Consider the following 15274-nt stretch of genomic DNA (forward strand, 5'->3'; position numbering starts at 1 on the left):
AGCTTGAACAGCGGGAAAATGTTAGAAGTTTGTAACTGACGAGGAGCACAATGGAATAAAAGAGCCTGATCCTTATTTAAAATAATAAGAAAAAGGATTTATTCTAATCAGGACAATTGCGTATGAGTGTGAAATCTTACATAGCTTAAACTCATCCTATTTATGCCCTTAAATTGTTCCCCTTTTATACAACTAATTGCACCATTTTTCTGCTCTCCCTTTTATTTCCCTATACAGCCCCCTTCGCTTTATGATCCAAATCCCATCTTTTCTCTTATGCTCGCGCTAGGAAGTAGGACGTGACCAAAACTGTGGGCGCACTTAAGGATGCAATAGCTTCACCTTGTGCTACTGCGCATGCTCTAATGCTTTCCCCTTCCCGAGCAGAGCGTTCTCGTCGCTAAGCAACATGAAGGGGTGCATTGTGGGCTTGCGAGGGAGAGGTATAGGCCCTAACGTTGACAACGACGCGGGGCGCGTCGGTCGCCCCAGTAGAGGGAGGGAAGGCAGCGCGGATTTGCTGGACGTCTGACAAATTTCCTGAATATTGGTTGTCAATCTTATCATTACGTTTACAGGTATTTTTAAATTTTATTATTATTATTCTACTGTTTTGAAAAATATTTTCAGCAGTGTAACTCTTGGTGTTTGCTTTTATAGGAAAACCGACACAACTGGAGTAGCTATTCGCAGCTCCCGACTCCAGAAGAGTTTAACGTCCATTGAGGTAAGCATTAAATTTTAATAAGTTTTTCTTTAAAAACCTCTTTGGGGTTTTTTGCTGTGATGGTTTGTATTCGGTTTTTCCTGTGGTGATTTGTAATGCAAATACAAATAATATCAGTAAGAAACTGATTTTGCTGGTGCAAGAGCAGCAGTGATGCAAGTTAACTGTTACACAAAAGTGTGTGCTGATGGAGCTGAGCGATTACTATCTGTTCCAACGCTGTTAGGAATTATAACAGCGGGCGTAGTAGACAGGAATTTTGTTAGAGGTGGCAGGCTTTTGTTGGGGGCAGAAGCTCAGATTTGTATTGATTTTTATCGATTGGGGGGGGGCAGCTGCCCTCCCCCCCCCCGGCTATGCCCATGATTATAACTTACCTGATTTATTCCATTAGAAGTATATACTTGATCCTTATCAGTCTGGTTTTATTCTTTGCAGCTGATGGTCATTACATTGTGAACCACAACAAACAAGCATGGCATTGCAAGAGCAAGTTAAAAATGTAACAACTTTTTGGACTGCAGCTTATCAAAACGTAATGTTATAAAGGTCCCAAAATCATTTGATTTAACAATCTCCCTGGCAGTTGCCACTGTTGTGGGTCCTATAATCAAAATGTAACTTCCTCACAGCTAGAGCCTATAAAGCTGCTTCATAGGTAACCAGCTTGCCTACATTGGCTAGCACATCAGTCATCTACTGGTAATTTTGAAAAGCTGCTTAGTAAATTTTGAAATGAATAGAGGGACTTTTCCATAGGTAGATTGCATAAAGGACAACATAGGATATAGCATATAGTGTTTTTGATCTGGCCTGATCCAGAAACACAAAGACTATAATTTGTTAGGCTGTTAAAGAATTTATCCATAAAATATTCTGTGAGCATAAACTGATCCCAGAAGAAAGACTTAAGTTGCACATGTATGTAACAACCAATGAACGCAATAAGACTTGAGCAGACACTCATAATTGGAAGATACCTAAAAAGTAATATAGTTTAATGCATAATTTATATGTTATAACAATTTATGTAATTGGACTGAATGCTTACTGAACGCTGAAGATGAAGGTAAATATTTTAACGTAGTCAATGTTTTATAGGTTAAAATGATGAAAAATGTCCACCTGGCAACCGAAGCAGATGAAGATGATATTTATTCTGGTTACAATGACTATAATCCTACCTTTGATACAGAGGTAAAAATATGGTGGTACCAAGTTTATATTTGGATATTTTACGGTTTTGGTGTGATAATGTGCAGAACAGTTTGGATCAGCATAATTGATATGAAAAAGCTTGAGCTAGTGAAATAATGTACTACTGTGAGTCTGCATACAAATGTAGCAAAGGCCATGGGTGATACCCAATGTAAGCCATACTCGAAGTCAACCTGCTGTAACTTAAGTCCATTAATTTAAGTGGGTTTAGTCTGAGCATGATTTCATTCTCTATCACTCTATAAGAACAAGTTAGTAAAAATTAAATGAAATGCATATATGTATTATCTAGCTACACCAGCAAACAAAATGAATTGCATAGTTAATTATTCCAATGTTTATCTGTTTTTATGTTATTTAGGATTTAGAGAATGATCCAGCTTTTCAACAAGCTGTGAAAACTAGTCATGGTAGAAGACCTCCTGTAAGTAAATATTAAGAATTAAAATATATCAAAGTAAGCATGTGAAAGCACTTCTAGAAGCTGCATTTCTGCTGTAACAAGTTCAGCCTAAATGCTTATTAGTCCCACTAAGTTCATCAAGGCTTTCTTCCTGCTGAGTATGCTTAAGATAGCAGCAGTCTTTTTCACGCCCAGCAGAAGTAGCATGTGTAGTGCCATAACTTTCCTCAACTATTCTCCTGTACCTTCCATTGTGAAGTTTGCACTTTTCTTACATTTGTGCCCTTGGGACTTCCCAAGTAGTTTTCTTCTGTAATCAGACTCGAAATATGTAACTCTTAGTTGTGCCCCTTGGAATGTTTTGCGCAGAAAATCATTCTAAGGTTCTGGAGATGCAGTAAGGACAACATATTATGATCAAGCACTGAACATACCGGTATGCGGTAATTAGCAAGTTATTGGAATTGAACAGAAATGTGCAAAAGGGCAATGAAAGTTTTCCTTGTTAACTGCACATAAGTAACCACTTGAGTATTCATCTATGTATGTTTTATCATTCTAGTCAAGCACTGTTCATGCTGACCAGCAGCACTTCTCAAACCCAGCTCTTCAAAGTCCAGAGCAGAGGTTTTTTTCTGAGACTAGCTACATGAGATTCCTTAAATGGAGATTCTGGGGCCATATCTGTGGCCTCATACCCACAAGGCACATACTTTCTTGCTGAGCAACAGATGCTTTTGTATCAGTGTTGACTTTCTGATCAACCATTTAGTAATATAGCAGGTTGGTAGCCTATTGCTTCAATAGATCTGACATGTGATAAATGCTCCTGTTTTTGGCCAGTGAATTCTGAGAGAGATTCACCACTTCTTAGTCTCTTGTCAAGAGGTTGCTTCAAAAACACGACATGATGACATTAAAACAATTTTGAATTTTCTCACTAATAGGAGAAAGGAAAAAAACACAACTTTTTTAGAAATTGAAATATAGCTTTACTGTAATTTCCTGTAGTAATTATATTTTTAATATGCTAATTTCTTTGAATAAATACATCATTGCTTAACCTTTAATCTTTTCTAATAAGCTTACAGCCAAAGTTCCAGGTACATCAGGTTCACGACCCTTAGCTACTGGATATGGGGTAGGTTTTTATTTTATACTGAAATGTACTCAGCTTTTCTTTCTTTGGCTCAGCACTTTCTCCAATGAACCTATACACATTGCTGTTTAATTTCTGATTCCAGTAAGCCTATACAGTTGCATAGCGATGGGTCTCACATTATGCATAGATGTAACAGGGATCGATGCCAGACAGCGACAAGTGAAGTTCTGTAGCTGAAGAATCTCAGGGTGGTCTTCAGGGCACATAGTACAAACCCAGGAACTGGTCCTGGTACTTGTTGGCATTTGTTTTTTTCATGGTTTGTTGGACCTGCCATTCTTTGAATGAGATTACTTTCCCACTTCAGAGAACATCAATGTGAAGCTAGTGTTGCTTGTGCAGGGTGGAGAAGACAATTGGAGTTGTATCTTTCTTTGCTGCAGTTTAGAAATCTGGTATCTGCAGTGAGAGTTCCCATCCTTAGTTCTGTAAATTTTGTAATAACAGAGCAGTGTTCCCTTTACTGTGTTAGAACAGTGTCCTCTGAGATCCAGCCCTGTTCTTCCCTTAGAAGCAGAGCATGCAGTGATTATTGACTTTAAATATTTTCTTACATTGTGCTAGTCAAAGACAACACTTTCTTCATCAATGGGCAGACCAATGACAGCAGCTGGACAGGTAATATTGCTACAATTATTTATAGTTTATAGACAAGCATCAGTGTAATGTATAGAGCAAGTCAAGAGATAGGTCATTATGGTGAAGAGTTGAACTTCAAGCAGACAGAAAAAGAGCTGAGAAAAAGAGGAAGGGAGAACAAAACTCAATGAACACAACATTAAATTTAATCTGTCTCTTTTTCTAAGCTATCATTACTGTTTGTTTCTTCATATTTGTCATTATATTTATAATGGACTTCTAAAAGCTGAAGGTGTGTCTAGATTAATGCAAGCTTACACCTTTTGACATATCAGCTTATTGTTTGATTTGGTGTACTGGTATTTCCAAACATAGACCAGTTTCTTTCACATGCTAAGAAGATGGAGGAATCTGAAGTAGGTAAGAAGCTAGAAAAGTTGCAGGTTGTGTTGTGTTGCCACCATGTTGCAGAAGGGGTAATACAGTCAAATGCAGAAGCTGTGCTATCATCACTTAGATTAATCCAAGTCTTTAATCAGCCAGTAAAAGCAGGGGTCCAGATGGCATGTGATCAGTTGCATCTCTGTGACTATCCTGTCCGCATCATCAGGCTGCATCAACTGGAAATGATCCTGTAACAGTGGGCCAGATGTAGCATTGGAGACTTCAACTGGATTTGGTTTGGTAGCATCCAAGTCACTATGAAATCAGATGACTTTGCCCTCAAGGTGTCCTGCAAAGCTCTTACAGCTAGTTACCATGTACTCCAGGAGTCTGTCCCTTGAATCTGGGTTAATGAGTCTCTGGCCCTCATGCAACAACCCTGTCAGCTGACTCCTCAAGGATGCAATAGATGCAGTGAAGAATGACTTCTTTGCTGCCTTCACCCATGTGGTAGGCATGATTATGTGTCATAGCGTGTGTTCAGTTGGCTTCAGAGCAAGATTTGCATCACTTGCAATCCAGTCTTCTTATAGCCTGCTTCATCAACCACAGCTCATTGGAGTACCAGGGAAGAATACAATAATGTCCACCATTTCTCAGCCTTTTGCTATTGTACCTTTATTTGTTAGTCTTTCTTTCATTGGAAGCCCCTGAAGAAGGGCTACCAATAATTATTTACCAGCATCCTGAGACATTGTGACATATCATCTAATGGGAGCAATCCATTAGTAAAACCATTGTCTCCTTTCCCCCATTCGTTCTATAGGGGTGGGAGGAAACTTCAAAGTATATTGTGCAGCCTTTTGCTATGTCTAAACTTGATCAGTATTTTAGAAATGGTAAAATTAGATTGTTTAAGGACAATAGTATAAGATTATTCTGAATACCTCTAAGATTGATGCATTTTAGTAAAGTACATTTACCGAGAAGTAAGGCTCACTGTGTTCAGTGGGGTTTGCTCCAAAGTAAGCGTGTAGAGCAGCAGCAGAGTACTATAAGAACAAGCAGCATTTATCATCTGTGATCTTAGCATGGTGGGGGCTACAGTACTAAATTCTGAGATAAGCCTCTGCTGCTGCCTTTTTCTATCAAAGAAAGGGTATCTTCCTGCTCTATGACTTCAAGTTTGAATCGCTTGATGCCATATGACATCAGGTGCTTGGTAGGTGGGTGGCTCTGCCCATTTGTCAAGATGGCCTGTGAAGGGTAGGCCAATTTGTTTATTCTGTGAACTGCTGTGAGATCTTTTAATGAAGGGTGGTATATAAAATTAATGAATAATAACAAATAATAATTCTTTGATGTAGTCCTAGCCAGATGCCATTCCCCATCTCTATTGTAGAGTATTGCAGTCTTGACAGGAGTTCCACTAGTGTATTTATTATAGGGTACCTAAAAGGTCATATAATTCAGTGTGATATAATTTATAAAGCCCTGTTTCCTCAGTTATCCATATAAATAAGCTTTTGTTTTTAAAGGATGGTGTTCCTCGACCGATGACAGCAGTTCAGGCAGCAGGTTACACCAAAGCAGTTTCCAGAGGTACAGTTTTAGAAGAATCCTTGGCAATAATAGGTTTTTTAAAAGCCTTGGGAACACACTTTCTTACAGTTCACACTGTTTACCAATCTGCAGGTTCTGCATTTGATCCTCTTGGTCAAGCAAGGGGACCAGCTCCTCCCCTAGAAACAAAGAATGAAGATAGGTATGTAGACAGTGTTTGACTTTTGCAGTTAGATACTTCAGATCTGTTTTGTTGTTGTTAAATAATTTTTCATTAAGATTCCACCATTTGTGTATCTGGATTCTGAAGAGAAAGAAAAGAATTTGATTATAAGAGGCTTTTTGCTGCGCCTTTATTTTTCTTAGGTTGCTACAATATGGCTTTGATAATGTAGCAGTGGTCCAGGGTTATCTCACCATATGGTCAGTTGTACAAAGTTTAGCTTGATTTCTGTGGGAAAGTGCTTTGCTGTCACGATTTGATTTTTTAATATATAAGCTAATAAGTTACAACAGAGCTGCGTTTAGCTACATATCTACTAGCATGAATGAATTCAGTGATATATTATTTACATGTTGGTGGATCTGCAGAGATAAATCAGAACGAGGTTGGCCAGCTGTGCACAATAACAGCAGAATCCTAAAGCAGCCAAAAATAGCAGGGCTTCAGCGGCTTCTTTTAATTTCTTCTTCCTAGACCGCCAAGTAAGGCATGCCTTTTAACTATCAAATATGTTGTGATTTATCATCATCAATATTTATTAAATTTTGATAGCATTCCATAACAATGTTCCTTGTGAGGCTGGTGATACAGAATTAAACAATGACTGCAGTACAAAAATAAGGATCTAAATCAATGTTTATAAAATATTTCCCATGGGAAACAGATGCAAAGTAGTCTTTCGGCTAAATAAGCACTGAGCTAATTGTAGAAGGGTTCTGTTTGGATTCAAAATAAGAGTGACATGGTAAAAGTAAAAAATATTTTTTTAATGTAAGGAATAAAGCAGTTTGTAGCAACTGGAAAAGCTCACTGCTAAGGGTCACATCAGTCTTTATTTTTTATTCCTTTTTGTATTCCTGAGGCTTATAAGATTATTAAAAAAAACTACAATAATATGATGTATGCAATTGCAAGAATAATAGCAACTTAAAAAGAAATGGCATCCTCAAAAGTTGGAAGATTAAAATACAAGTCAGAACAAAGATGAGAATAAAACAATTATTCCAATACCAGGTGACCCCCCCCCCAATCTGTGGGTTGGAACCAGGAAAGTTCAAGCTGATTTCTGCTCATGCAACAGGGTGTTCTCACTGAAATATGCTTTTGAGGATTGGGGGACCCTCCAGAATGGCTTGGGATGGAGAGTAGGGTCCTGCAGTGTGAAGAAAGAATCACTGGAATTGGAGGAGGGGCACCTTTCATGGGTGGAAGTGCCTTTCTGCTCATGCAAAGCACATTTGAATCCAACCCCTTGATGGTAGCAGGCAAACTCCTACATGTGAAGTGGGTATTCTATAACTGTACCACCTGAGAGGACTCCCATCACCAGCTAAGTCAGTTTTTTTTTAAAGCACACATTACCAATGGTGAATAATTTTTGTGGATCTTCATGATAATTTGATTCCATTGTGTTCCCTGACTTTAGTCCAGAGGGAAAGATTAAGCAGTTGGAAAAAAAAGTGAACGAGTTAGTTGAAGAAAGCTGCATTGCTCACAGTTGTGGAGACTTAAAGTTGGTAAGTCATAGCCTTTCATTTAAGATGCTGCTTTCAGCTTAGTTGACATACTGATAGCTGAAGCATATGAGACGGCTGCCCCAAAGAAAGCTTGCCTGTGGAAGCATTCCATGAACATCCCATAACATAGGAAGTCATTTGGCACACAAATTGGCCCATTCATTTGTTAGAGGTAACACAGTGGTGGTGCACTTGTGCAGACCCATCTATCACCCACTCTCTTGCGTTAAGATACTGACTGATATGCAAGTATATTTATATGTGACGGATTGTACATGAAACACTTAAATTGACTAGCACTTCACCACTGGCCACTGGCCTGTCTATTTCAGACACAGTACATTTCCTCCTGGAAGAAATGCAGTGTGTTTCTGTTCTCAAAATGCAATTCTTAGAACCCAAGCCATGGAAACTCTCCTGGCTATTTAGTGTTTGTAAACTATATAGAGACAGGTGTAGATTGTTTACTAGCCCCCTGGTGTGTGTGTGTATTTGTCCCTAAAGAAACACTATTGAATTTAGCCAGAAAGTACAATGAGAGCTGCAATTTCTACTATATCTCCAATTTGATCATTCTTTCTATGTGAATATGCTGTTTCTTTTACTGTTCTTCCACTTATTGTCTTTGTGTATGCTATAAAAATGTGTTCGTGTAAGTGAAAACAAATTGTTTCATACAATATTTTCTAAAGAAGGGCAGAAGGTGCTACTGAAATGTGATTTGTTTCTTTAAGGCTCTTGAAAAGGCGAAAGATGCTGGAAGAAAGGAAAGAGCTTTAGTAAGACAACGTGAACAAACTATGTCTCCTGCCAACATCAACCTAGATCTTACTTACACTGTAAGAACTTGTCTTTTTAGCAGATCAGTTTCTGTCCTACCCTTTCTCAAGGACTTGAGGAAGATAATGACAGTTCGGGGGGGGGGGGGAATATACACAAGAAGAACAGTATTCCAGTTTATCAAATAGAGTGCATGTCTAAAATGTGAAGAATGGTGATATTCACATGTGAATGCTGACACTTGGATGATTTTTGTAAATGCCTAAAATTAGAGCTATACATTGGCCTGCCTCTACTGATGTTAATCCCGCCACCTTGAATCCAGTGGGATCTAGGGGGATTTAGTGAAGGAAGGAAGGGAGGCAATGCATCCCTGAAATACTGTCTTCTCCATAGTAAAGCCAGTTGCTGGTGTTGTCATTCCATTATGCTGCTGCTGCTTCCAGCTCCTCCAGGGGGCAGCTACTCTCTTGCTGCTGTGCTGACTGATGCATCTTTTGTGATTATGAAATTCAATGTTGGTTGTTTTTATCATATGATATAAATGTTCTCACTTATTTTCTTTCAGGTGCTCTTTAATTTGGCCAGCCAGTACTCTGCTAATGAAATGTATGCAGAAGCATTAAATACCTATCAGGTCATAGTGAAAAACAAGATGTTTGTCAATGGAGGTAAGTTACATCCACAAAACCCAAACATTCAAATCAGTTATTGGGTACATCCTAGGAGATGGGGACTCTTGGTCAGTGTCTTTAATTTGCATTAAAACAAGTGAGAAGTGAGAATCAGCAGCATCTCCTGTTCCAACTCTGAATTCTGATTGTGTTATTGTGATTAGTTTGAAATCTGAAGTCATATATATTTGTAAACTTCCCAATACTGGTTGCTTTCAGCTAAGATGACTTTATGCTGCTGTAGTTTGTTTCCTGCAAAAATATTTTGATAAATTCACAACCTCCCTCTTTTCAAAGTCACATTTATTCCAAACACAAATGCACTTTTGGAGTCAATTCAGATGTTTCCTACTAAGTTAAAGCATGCAAAAAAGGTATTTGGAACAAGTCCAACCCTACCCCAGCCTGCATGCTCCCCCCCTCTGCTGCCACTGCTCCCCACTTTCCCTTGGTAGAAGCCAGATTAAGAGAGTAGATTTAAGCTAGTTTTGTGCTGGGCAAGAAGTTGCTTTTTACTCGAGGGGAATGGGCAAGGGGAGAGTTTATGCTATCCTAAGACCTGCTACTACACTCCTTAACCTGGCAGAAAATGAACCAGGCTTTTTATGCCAGTGCTTGTTGCCACCAATAATAGTTTCCCAGTTCAAACAATTGCACAATCATTTCGCCAGCAGGTTGCTCATCCTTGCCCAATAATTTAAAGGCTGCAGATTCATCTGTATCCAAGGTATAGATTTTCTGCAAGTAACCAGAGTAAAATCCTGTGAGAGTCATGGGATACATCTGTGTCTCATTCTGTGTATTGTTTAATAGGCATGCTGAAGGTGAACATGGCAAATATTTATTTGAAGCAGAGAAACTATTCAAAAGCTATCAAATTTTACCGAATGGCTCTAGATCAGATTGCAAGTGTCCATAAAGAAATGAGGTCAGTTCCAACGAGAATAACTTTGACATTATTTGCTTATAACAATGTGATAAAAACAGTTAGAAAAAACTTTATAATAAGTTATAAAAACAAACATTGCCTGAGGAGGTCCACCAGGCTTGGTTTCTTGCTATTTTGTAGAGGCTAGTTCAGATGTTTCTATGTAGATGGGTTTTAAATTGATTTAACTCTTGTCTTTGTTTTATCTTGGGGCCAAAGTTTACACCAGGGGTCAGCAAACATTTTCAACAGGGGGCCGGTCCACTGTCCCTCAGACCTTGTGCGGGGCTGGACTATATTTTGAAAGAAAGAAAAATGAACGAATTCCTATGCCCCACAAATAACCCAGAGATGCATTTTAAATAAAAAGACATATTCTACTCATGTAAAAACACACTGATTCCCGGACCATCCGCGGGCCGGATTTAGAAGGCAGTTGGGCCGGATCTGGCCCCCAGGCCTTAGTTTGCCTACCCATGGTTTACATCAGGGGTCCCCAAACTAAGGCCCGGGGGCTGGATGCTGCCCAATTGCCTTCTAAATCCGGCCCACGGACGGTCTAACATTAACAGTATACAAATTTAGTATTTATTACTGCACAAATAAAATAACTTCCCTGTGTTCCATTACTCTGGGCATTTTTCTTCCACTCTGCTAGCAGTGAGCCAGGCTGGGAAATAAAGTTCCTCAAGGGGAAAAAGTATGGAGAAGTAAAGTGGGGAAGGTTTCATCTCCACTCACAGTCTGCCCCTTTTAATATAAATCATTGTCGTTATAATCATCTCCCTACCCTACACCCCTATTTATGGTTAAATGGGGCTGACACGTGGCTGTTTTTGGCCTACTTTGGCCCTGGACTGGTTGCTGTTTTATTGTTTATAATATTCAAAACAAAATCGAAAATTCTTTCTAGTAGCACCTTAGAGACCAACTGAGTTTGTTCCTGGTATGAGCTTTCGTGTGCATGCACACTTCTTCACTGAAGAAGTGTGCATGCACACGAAAGCTCATACCAGGAACAAACTCAGTTGGTCTCTAAGGTGCTACTAGAAAGAATTTTCGATTTTGTTTTGACTATGGCAGACCAACACGGCTACCCACCTGTAACTGTTTATAATATTGATTACATTGTTTAAATTTCATTCATTGCATTTGAACTGAAGTGCAAGCCGACCACTGGTAGTATTTTTAAATCTACTCTTGTATGATAAGGTTCTAATGATTATTTACTTATTTAGGATTAAAATAATGCAGAACATTGGAGTTGCATTTATTAAAACTGGCCAATATACTGACGCCATTAGCTCATTTGAGCACATTATGAGCACATCACCAAACCTAAAAGCAGGCTTCAACTTGATCCTTTGCTATTTTGCTACCGGAGACAGAGAACAAATGAAAAAGGCTTTCCAAAAATTAATTGCGGTGCCACTGGGAATTGATGATGACGACAAATACATTTCACAAGGAGTAAGTGGGAGCAAAGTTATATCTCCAATTCATAGAGCAAATAAGCTTGAAATGTTGATTATAGTGGTTCTGTGTTGGTATATTCCATTGGTAGTGTTGGTTCAAATCCCACATGTGCCATGCTGAGGGTGGGCGGGGGGATGAGCTGCTTAGCTTAGGGCTGTTGGTCTAGGGCAGGGATGGAGGCCTTGAGCTGGAGGAGGGAGCTACATCTCTTCCCTTTGGGACTTTCCCCTCCCCAGGCCACAACCCTCACTGCCCTTGTTTGAATGCTTTTGGGTGAACAGATTGCAGTTCTGAACTGTGATGGTACCTCTTGCTTGTCTGTGGAAGGGATAACGTGTTTAGAAACTCCAACTTTTGCATAGTTGGAATGCAATCTATTGTAGTTCTTTCGGCATTCTGTTACCAACAGTGACCAGCCAGATGCCACTGAGAAAACCATAAGCATGGCATGCAAGCAACAACTCTTCCCTCTTGTTGTCCCCTTTGGGGGGAAAAAGTAATTATTTTTCTGATGGAAAATATGACATGTAATGTAATGTAGTTTACAGTCTGTTCTAATATGTGTATGCGGGTTTGTATACATCCTCATCTGCTGTTGATGTAGCTCTAGTGAATAGACATTCATTTGCCTTATTTAGGATGATCCACATACAAACCTACTGATTGAAGCTATTAAAAATGACAGCTTGCGGCAAATGGAGCGTGAAAGGTAAAGTTTGAAGTCCTTTCAAAGTTGCCCCATCATAGTGTGTTCTATGAATGTGTGGAACAGCCGAACAGAGGTCTGGTATAGATTACTGATTAAGCAAATGTTGAACTCCCACCATTTTTTTCTTTGCCATCCCTGTTTTTCTATGTAGCTTCAAGTACCCATATTCAGTCCTATTTGAGCTTTTTGTTCAGCTTTGCTTTTCTATTTTTATTTTTTACACTTCTGCAAACATATGGTTTTCCCCAAGTCCCTCTTGTGTGTGGATGGCACTCCTTTGGCTACATAAGGATCCAGACTCAAAGAATGAGTTCACTATTACTATATAGGATGTAGACACTACTACTGTTAATGCATCTGATGAAGTGCCCTATATAATTCACAAAAGCTTATGCCATAATATATCCATTAGATTTTAAGGTGCCACAAGACTCTTGGTGTTGTGTTCTGCTTCTATATGTTTGTGATATTTGTTTTGGGTCTCCCCCCCCAAAAAAAAAAAATAATTTCTTGTGCTTTAAAGGAAAGCTACAGCAGAAAAGTATATCATGACGGCTGCTAAACTAATTGCTCCAGCGATTGAAACATCATTTGCTGTAGGCTATGATTGGTAGGTGGCATTTTTTTCAGTTGAGTTGCCTTTCTCAGATCACTTATCTCAGAAAACTCACATGTACTATGAGTCAGTGGTTCACCAATTACAGCCTGTAGAAGTTTGGCCCAAGCTATGTATACCATTTTCTGCTTGTATTACATTTCACCATGGCAATTATCTGTAAACAATAAATGTCTATAAAAATGGCAAAAATAGTTTCTTTCCCAAATCAGTTTTATCTTAAACAACAGCAAACGCAGTAAATAAAGAGTTCACTTGTAATATGAGAAGAGAAGTCTCCCTGGAAAAAACCCTGATGTTGGGAAAGATGGAGGACACAAGGATAAGGGGACGACAGAGGACGAGATGGTTGGACAGTGTTCTCGAAGCTATCAACATGAGTGACCAAACTGCGGGAAGCAGTGGAAGACAGGAGTGCCTGGCATGCTCTGGTCCATGGGGTCACGAAGAGTCAGACATGACTAAACTACTAAACAACAACAACAACAAAGATAAAACTGATTTGGGAAAGAAATACTTTTGCCTATTATAGGGATGTTTATTGTTTACAGATAGTTGCCTTGGTGATATTATCTTGTGTCGATTGCAGTAATCATTGTATCACCTCCCTGTTCATTGTTTTCTTACAGTTCATCATTTAAAAATGTAGCAATTCCTAAAGGTTTAAATGTTAAGCTCTTAATTCAGCAACCTCATGATTTTCTCCCTAGGATTACAGTGAAACAAGTCACAGTTCATTCATAGTATACTTGCCTGTCAGACCTCCAGAGTGTAAATCCTAATATGAGAAGTGGTGCTATAGGTAGTGAATGAGAGCTGTGAGCTAGGAAATCCCTGGTTCAAATCACACCACGGCCATAAACGTCCTCGCTGGCCTTTGGCAAGCAGCTATCTCTCAGTCTCTGTCTGAAGTATAGTAGTATTGTGATAGTAATAATACTGAGCCACCATACAGGGCCGTTATAAGTCAGGCTTGTGGAATTTTTCACTTGCCAAGATACACTCAGTGCATTAGCCTGTTTATAGACCACCAGGTGAGAGCCAGTGTGGTGTAGTGATTAAAAGCGGTAGACTCGTAATCTGGTGAACTGGGTTCGCTTCCCCACTCCTCCACATACAGCTGCTGGGTGACCTTGGGCTAGTCACACTTCTCTGAAGTCTCTCAGCCCCACTCACCTCACAGAGTGTTTGTTGTGGGGGAGGAAGGGAAAGGAGAATGTTAGGCGCTTTGAGACTCCTTTGGGTAGTGATAAAGCGGGATATCAAATCCAAACTCTTCTTCTTCTTCTTCTTTTGTATAATAAGCCCCTGCTGCCTGTTTGCAACTGTAAACAAGCACATAGTTTGTTTGGATCCTAAAACCAATATATTGGATTTGCCTGTAACTGATGCTTGGCAAAAACTGTACAGTTGCTTTTTTGACTAGAGGCTCACTCCAACCAAGAATTTCTCTGTGTTTTATTCTGTTCCAGGTGTGTAGAAATGGTAAAAGCTTCTCAGTATGTGGAGTTAGCCAATGACCTGGAAATCAATAAAGCAATTACATATTTGAGGCAAAAGGACTTTAATCAGGTATGATGGTGTACATAGCTTCCCCTTATTTTATCCTTACAACCACCCTGTAATGCAGATTAGGCTGCAAATGTCCGACTACCCCAGCCACCTTGACAGTCTGTGTTCTAAGCAGTGGCATTTGCCAGCAATCACTACTTGTTTTCTTGGAGATCATAGAATCATAGAATTGTAGTTAGAAGGGATCCCTAGGGTCATCTAGTCCAGCCTCCTGCAATGCAGGAATCTCATACATGACAGATGGCCATCCAACCTCTGCTGAAAAACCTCTAAGGAAGAAGAATCCACCACCTCTCATGGGAGTCTGTTCCATGGTCGAACAGCTCTTACTGTCAGAAGGTTCTTCCAGATGTTTAGTCAGAATCTCCTTTCTTGTAACTCGGATCCTTGCAGTTATTCCAGGTAGCCAGTGGGAATTTTTTTGCTGTGCTCCTAAGCTTGCCTCTTAACTACTGCAAGGTCCAGGGTAAGCTGCACTCACTCTTGCCCTTGTTAACAAATGATACCGTAATGAAATAAAAAGTGTGCCATCTACACACTGATATTATAGGAATACAGTACTGTGGTTGACAATGAGATAGTGGGCAAATCAACTGGCTATATTTGACTGGTCCTTTGACCAAAGTGCTAACTCTTGATAGGATTGGTTTGTGTAATGTGTCTGTCCTAAATGTTTCTCTTCCACTCATACATTTAATTAATTGGTGTTCAGCTCAGTTTATCTCTATGTTTATCAAAATGTT

At 39.4% G+C, this 15274-nt stretch overlaps 1 protein-coding gene across 3 annotated transcripts in view; it reads left to right on the forward strand.

Moving 5' to 3' along the window:
• Positions 1–420: 420 nt before the first annotated feature.
• IFT88 (intraflagellar transport 88) overlaps positions 421–15274 on the forward strand; it is a 34443-nt gene continuing 19589 nt past the window's right edge. Inside the window, exons 1-16 of one of the 3 annotated variants that reach the window (XM_033146300.1) lie at positions 421–578; positions 661–727; positions 1829–1924; positions 2307–2369; positions 3433–3489; positions 4075–4128; positions 6012–6075; positions 6169–6238; positions 7686–7776; positions 8511–8615; positions 9125–9227; positions 10044–10158; positions 11397–11628; positions 12273–12343; positions 12867–12953; positions 14432–14531. In XM_033146300.1, coding sequence (XP_033002191.1) covers positions 1835–1924; positions 2307–2369; positions 3433–3489; positions 4075–4128; positions 6012–6075; positions 6169–6238; positions 7686–7776; positions 8511–8615; positions 9125–9227; positions 10044–10158; positions 11397–11628; positions 12273–12343; positions 12867–12953; positions 14432–14531 — 1302 coding nt within the window. In that variant the 5' untranslated portion in view covers positions 421–578; positions 661–727; positions 1829–1834. The remainder of the gene's footprint in view (positions 579–660; positions 728–1828; positions 1925–2306; positions 2370–3432; positions 3490–4074; positions 4129–6011; positions 6076–6168; positions 6239–7685; positions 7777–8510; positions 8616–9124; positions 9228–10043; positions 10159–11396; positions 11629–12272; positions 12344–12866; positions 12954–14431; positions 14532–15274) is intronic. The other 2 variants (XM_033146299.1, XM_033146301.1) reach the window with 2 other exon arrangements.

Source organism: Lacerta agilis, chromosome 4 (genome assembly GCF_009819535.1).
Source record: "Lacerta agilis isolate rLacAgi1 chromosome 4, rLacAgi1.pri, whole genome shotgun sequence".
NCBI lineage: Eukaryota > Metazoa > Chordata > Lepidosauria > Squamata > Lacertidae > Lacerta > Lacerta agilis.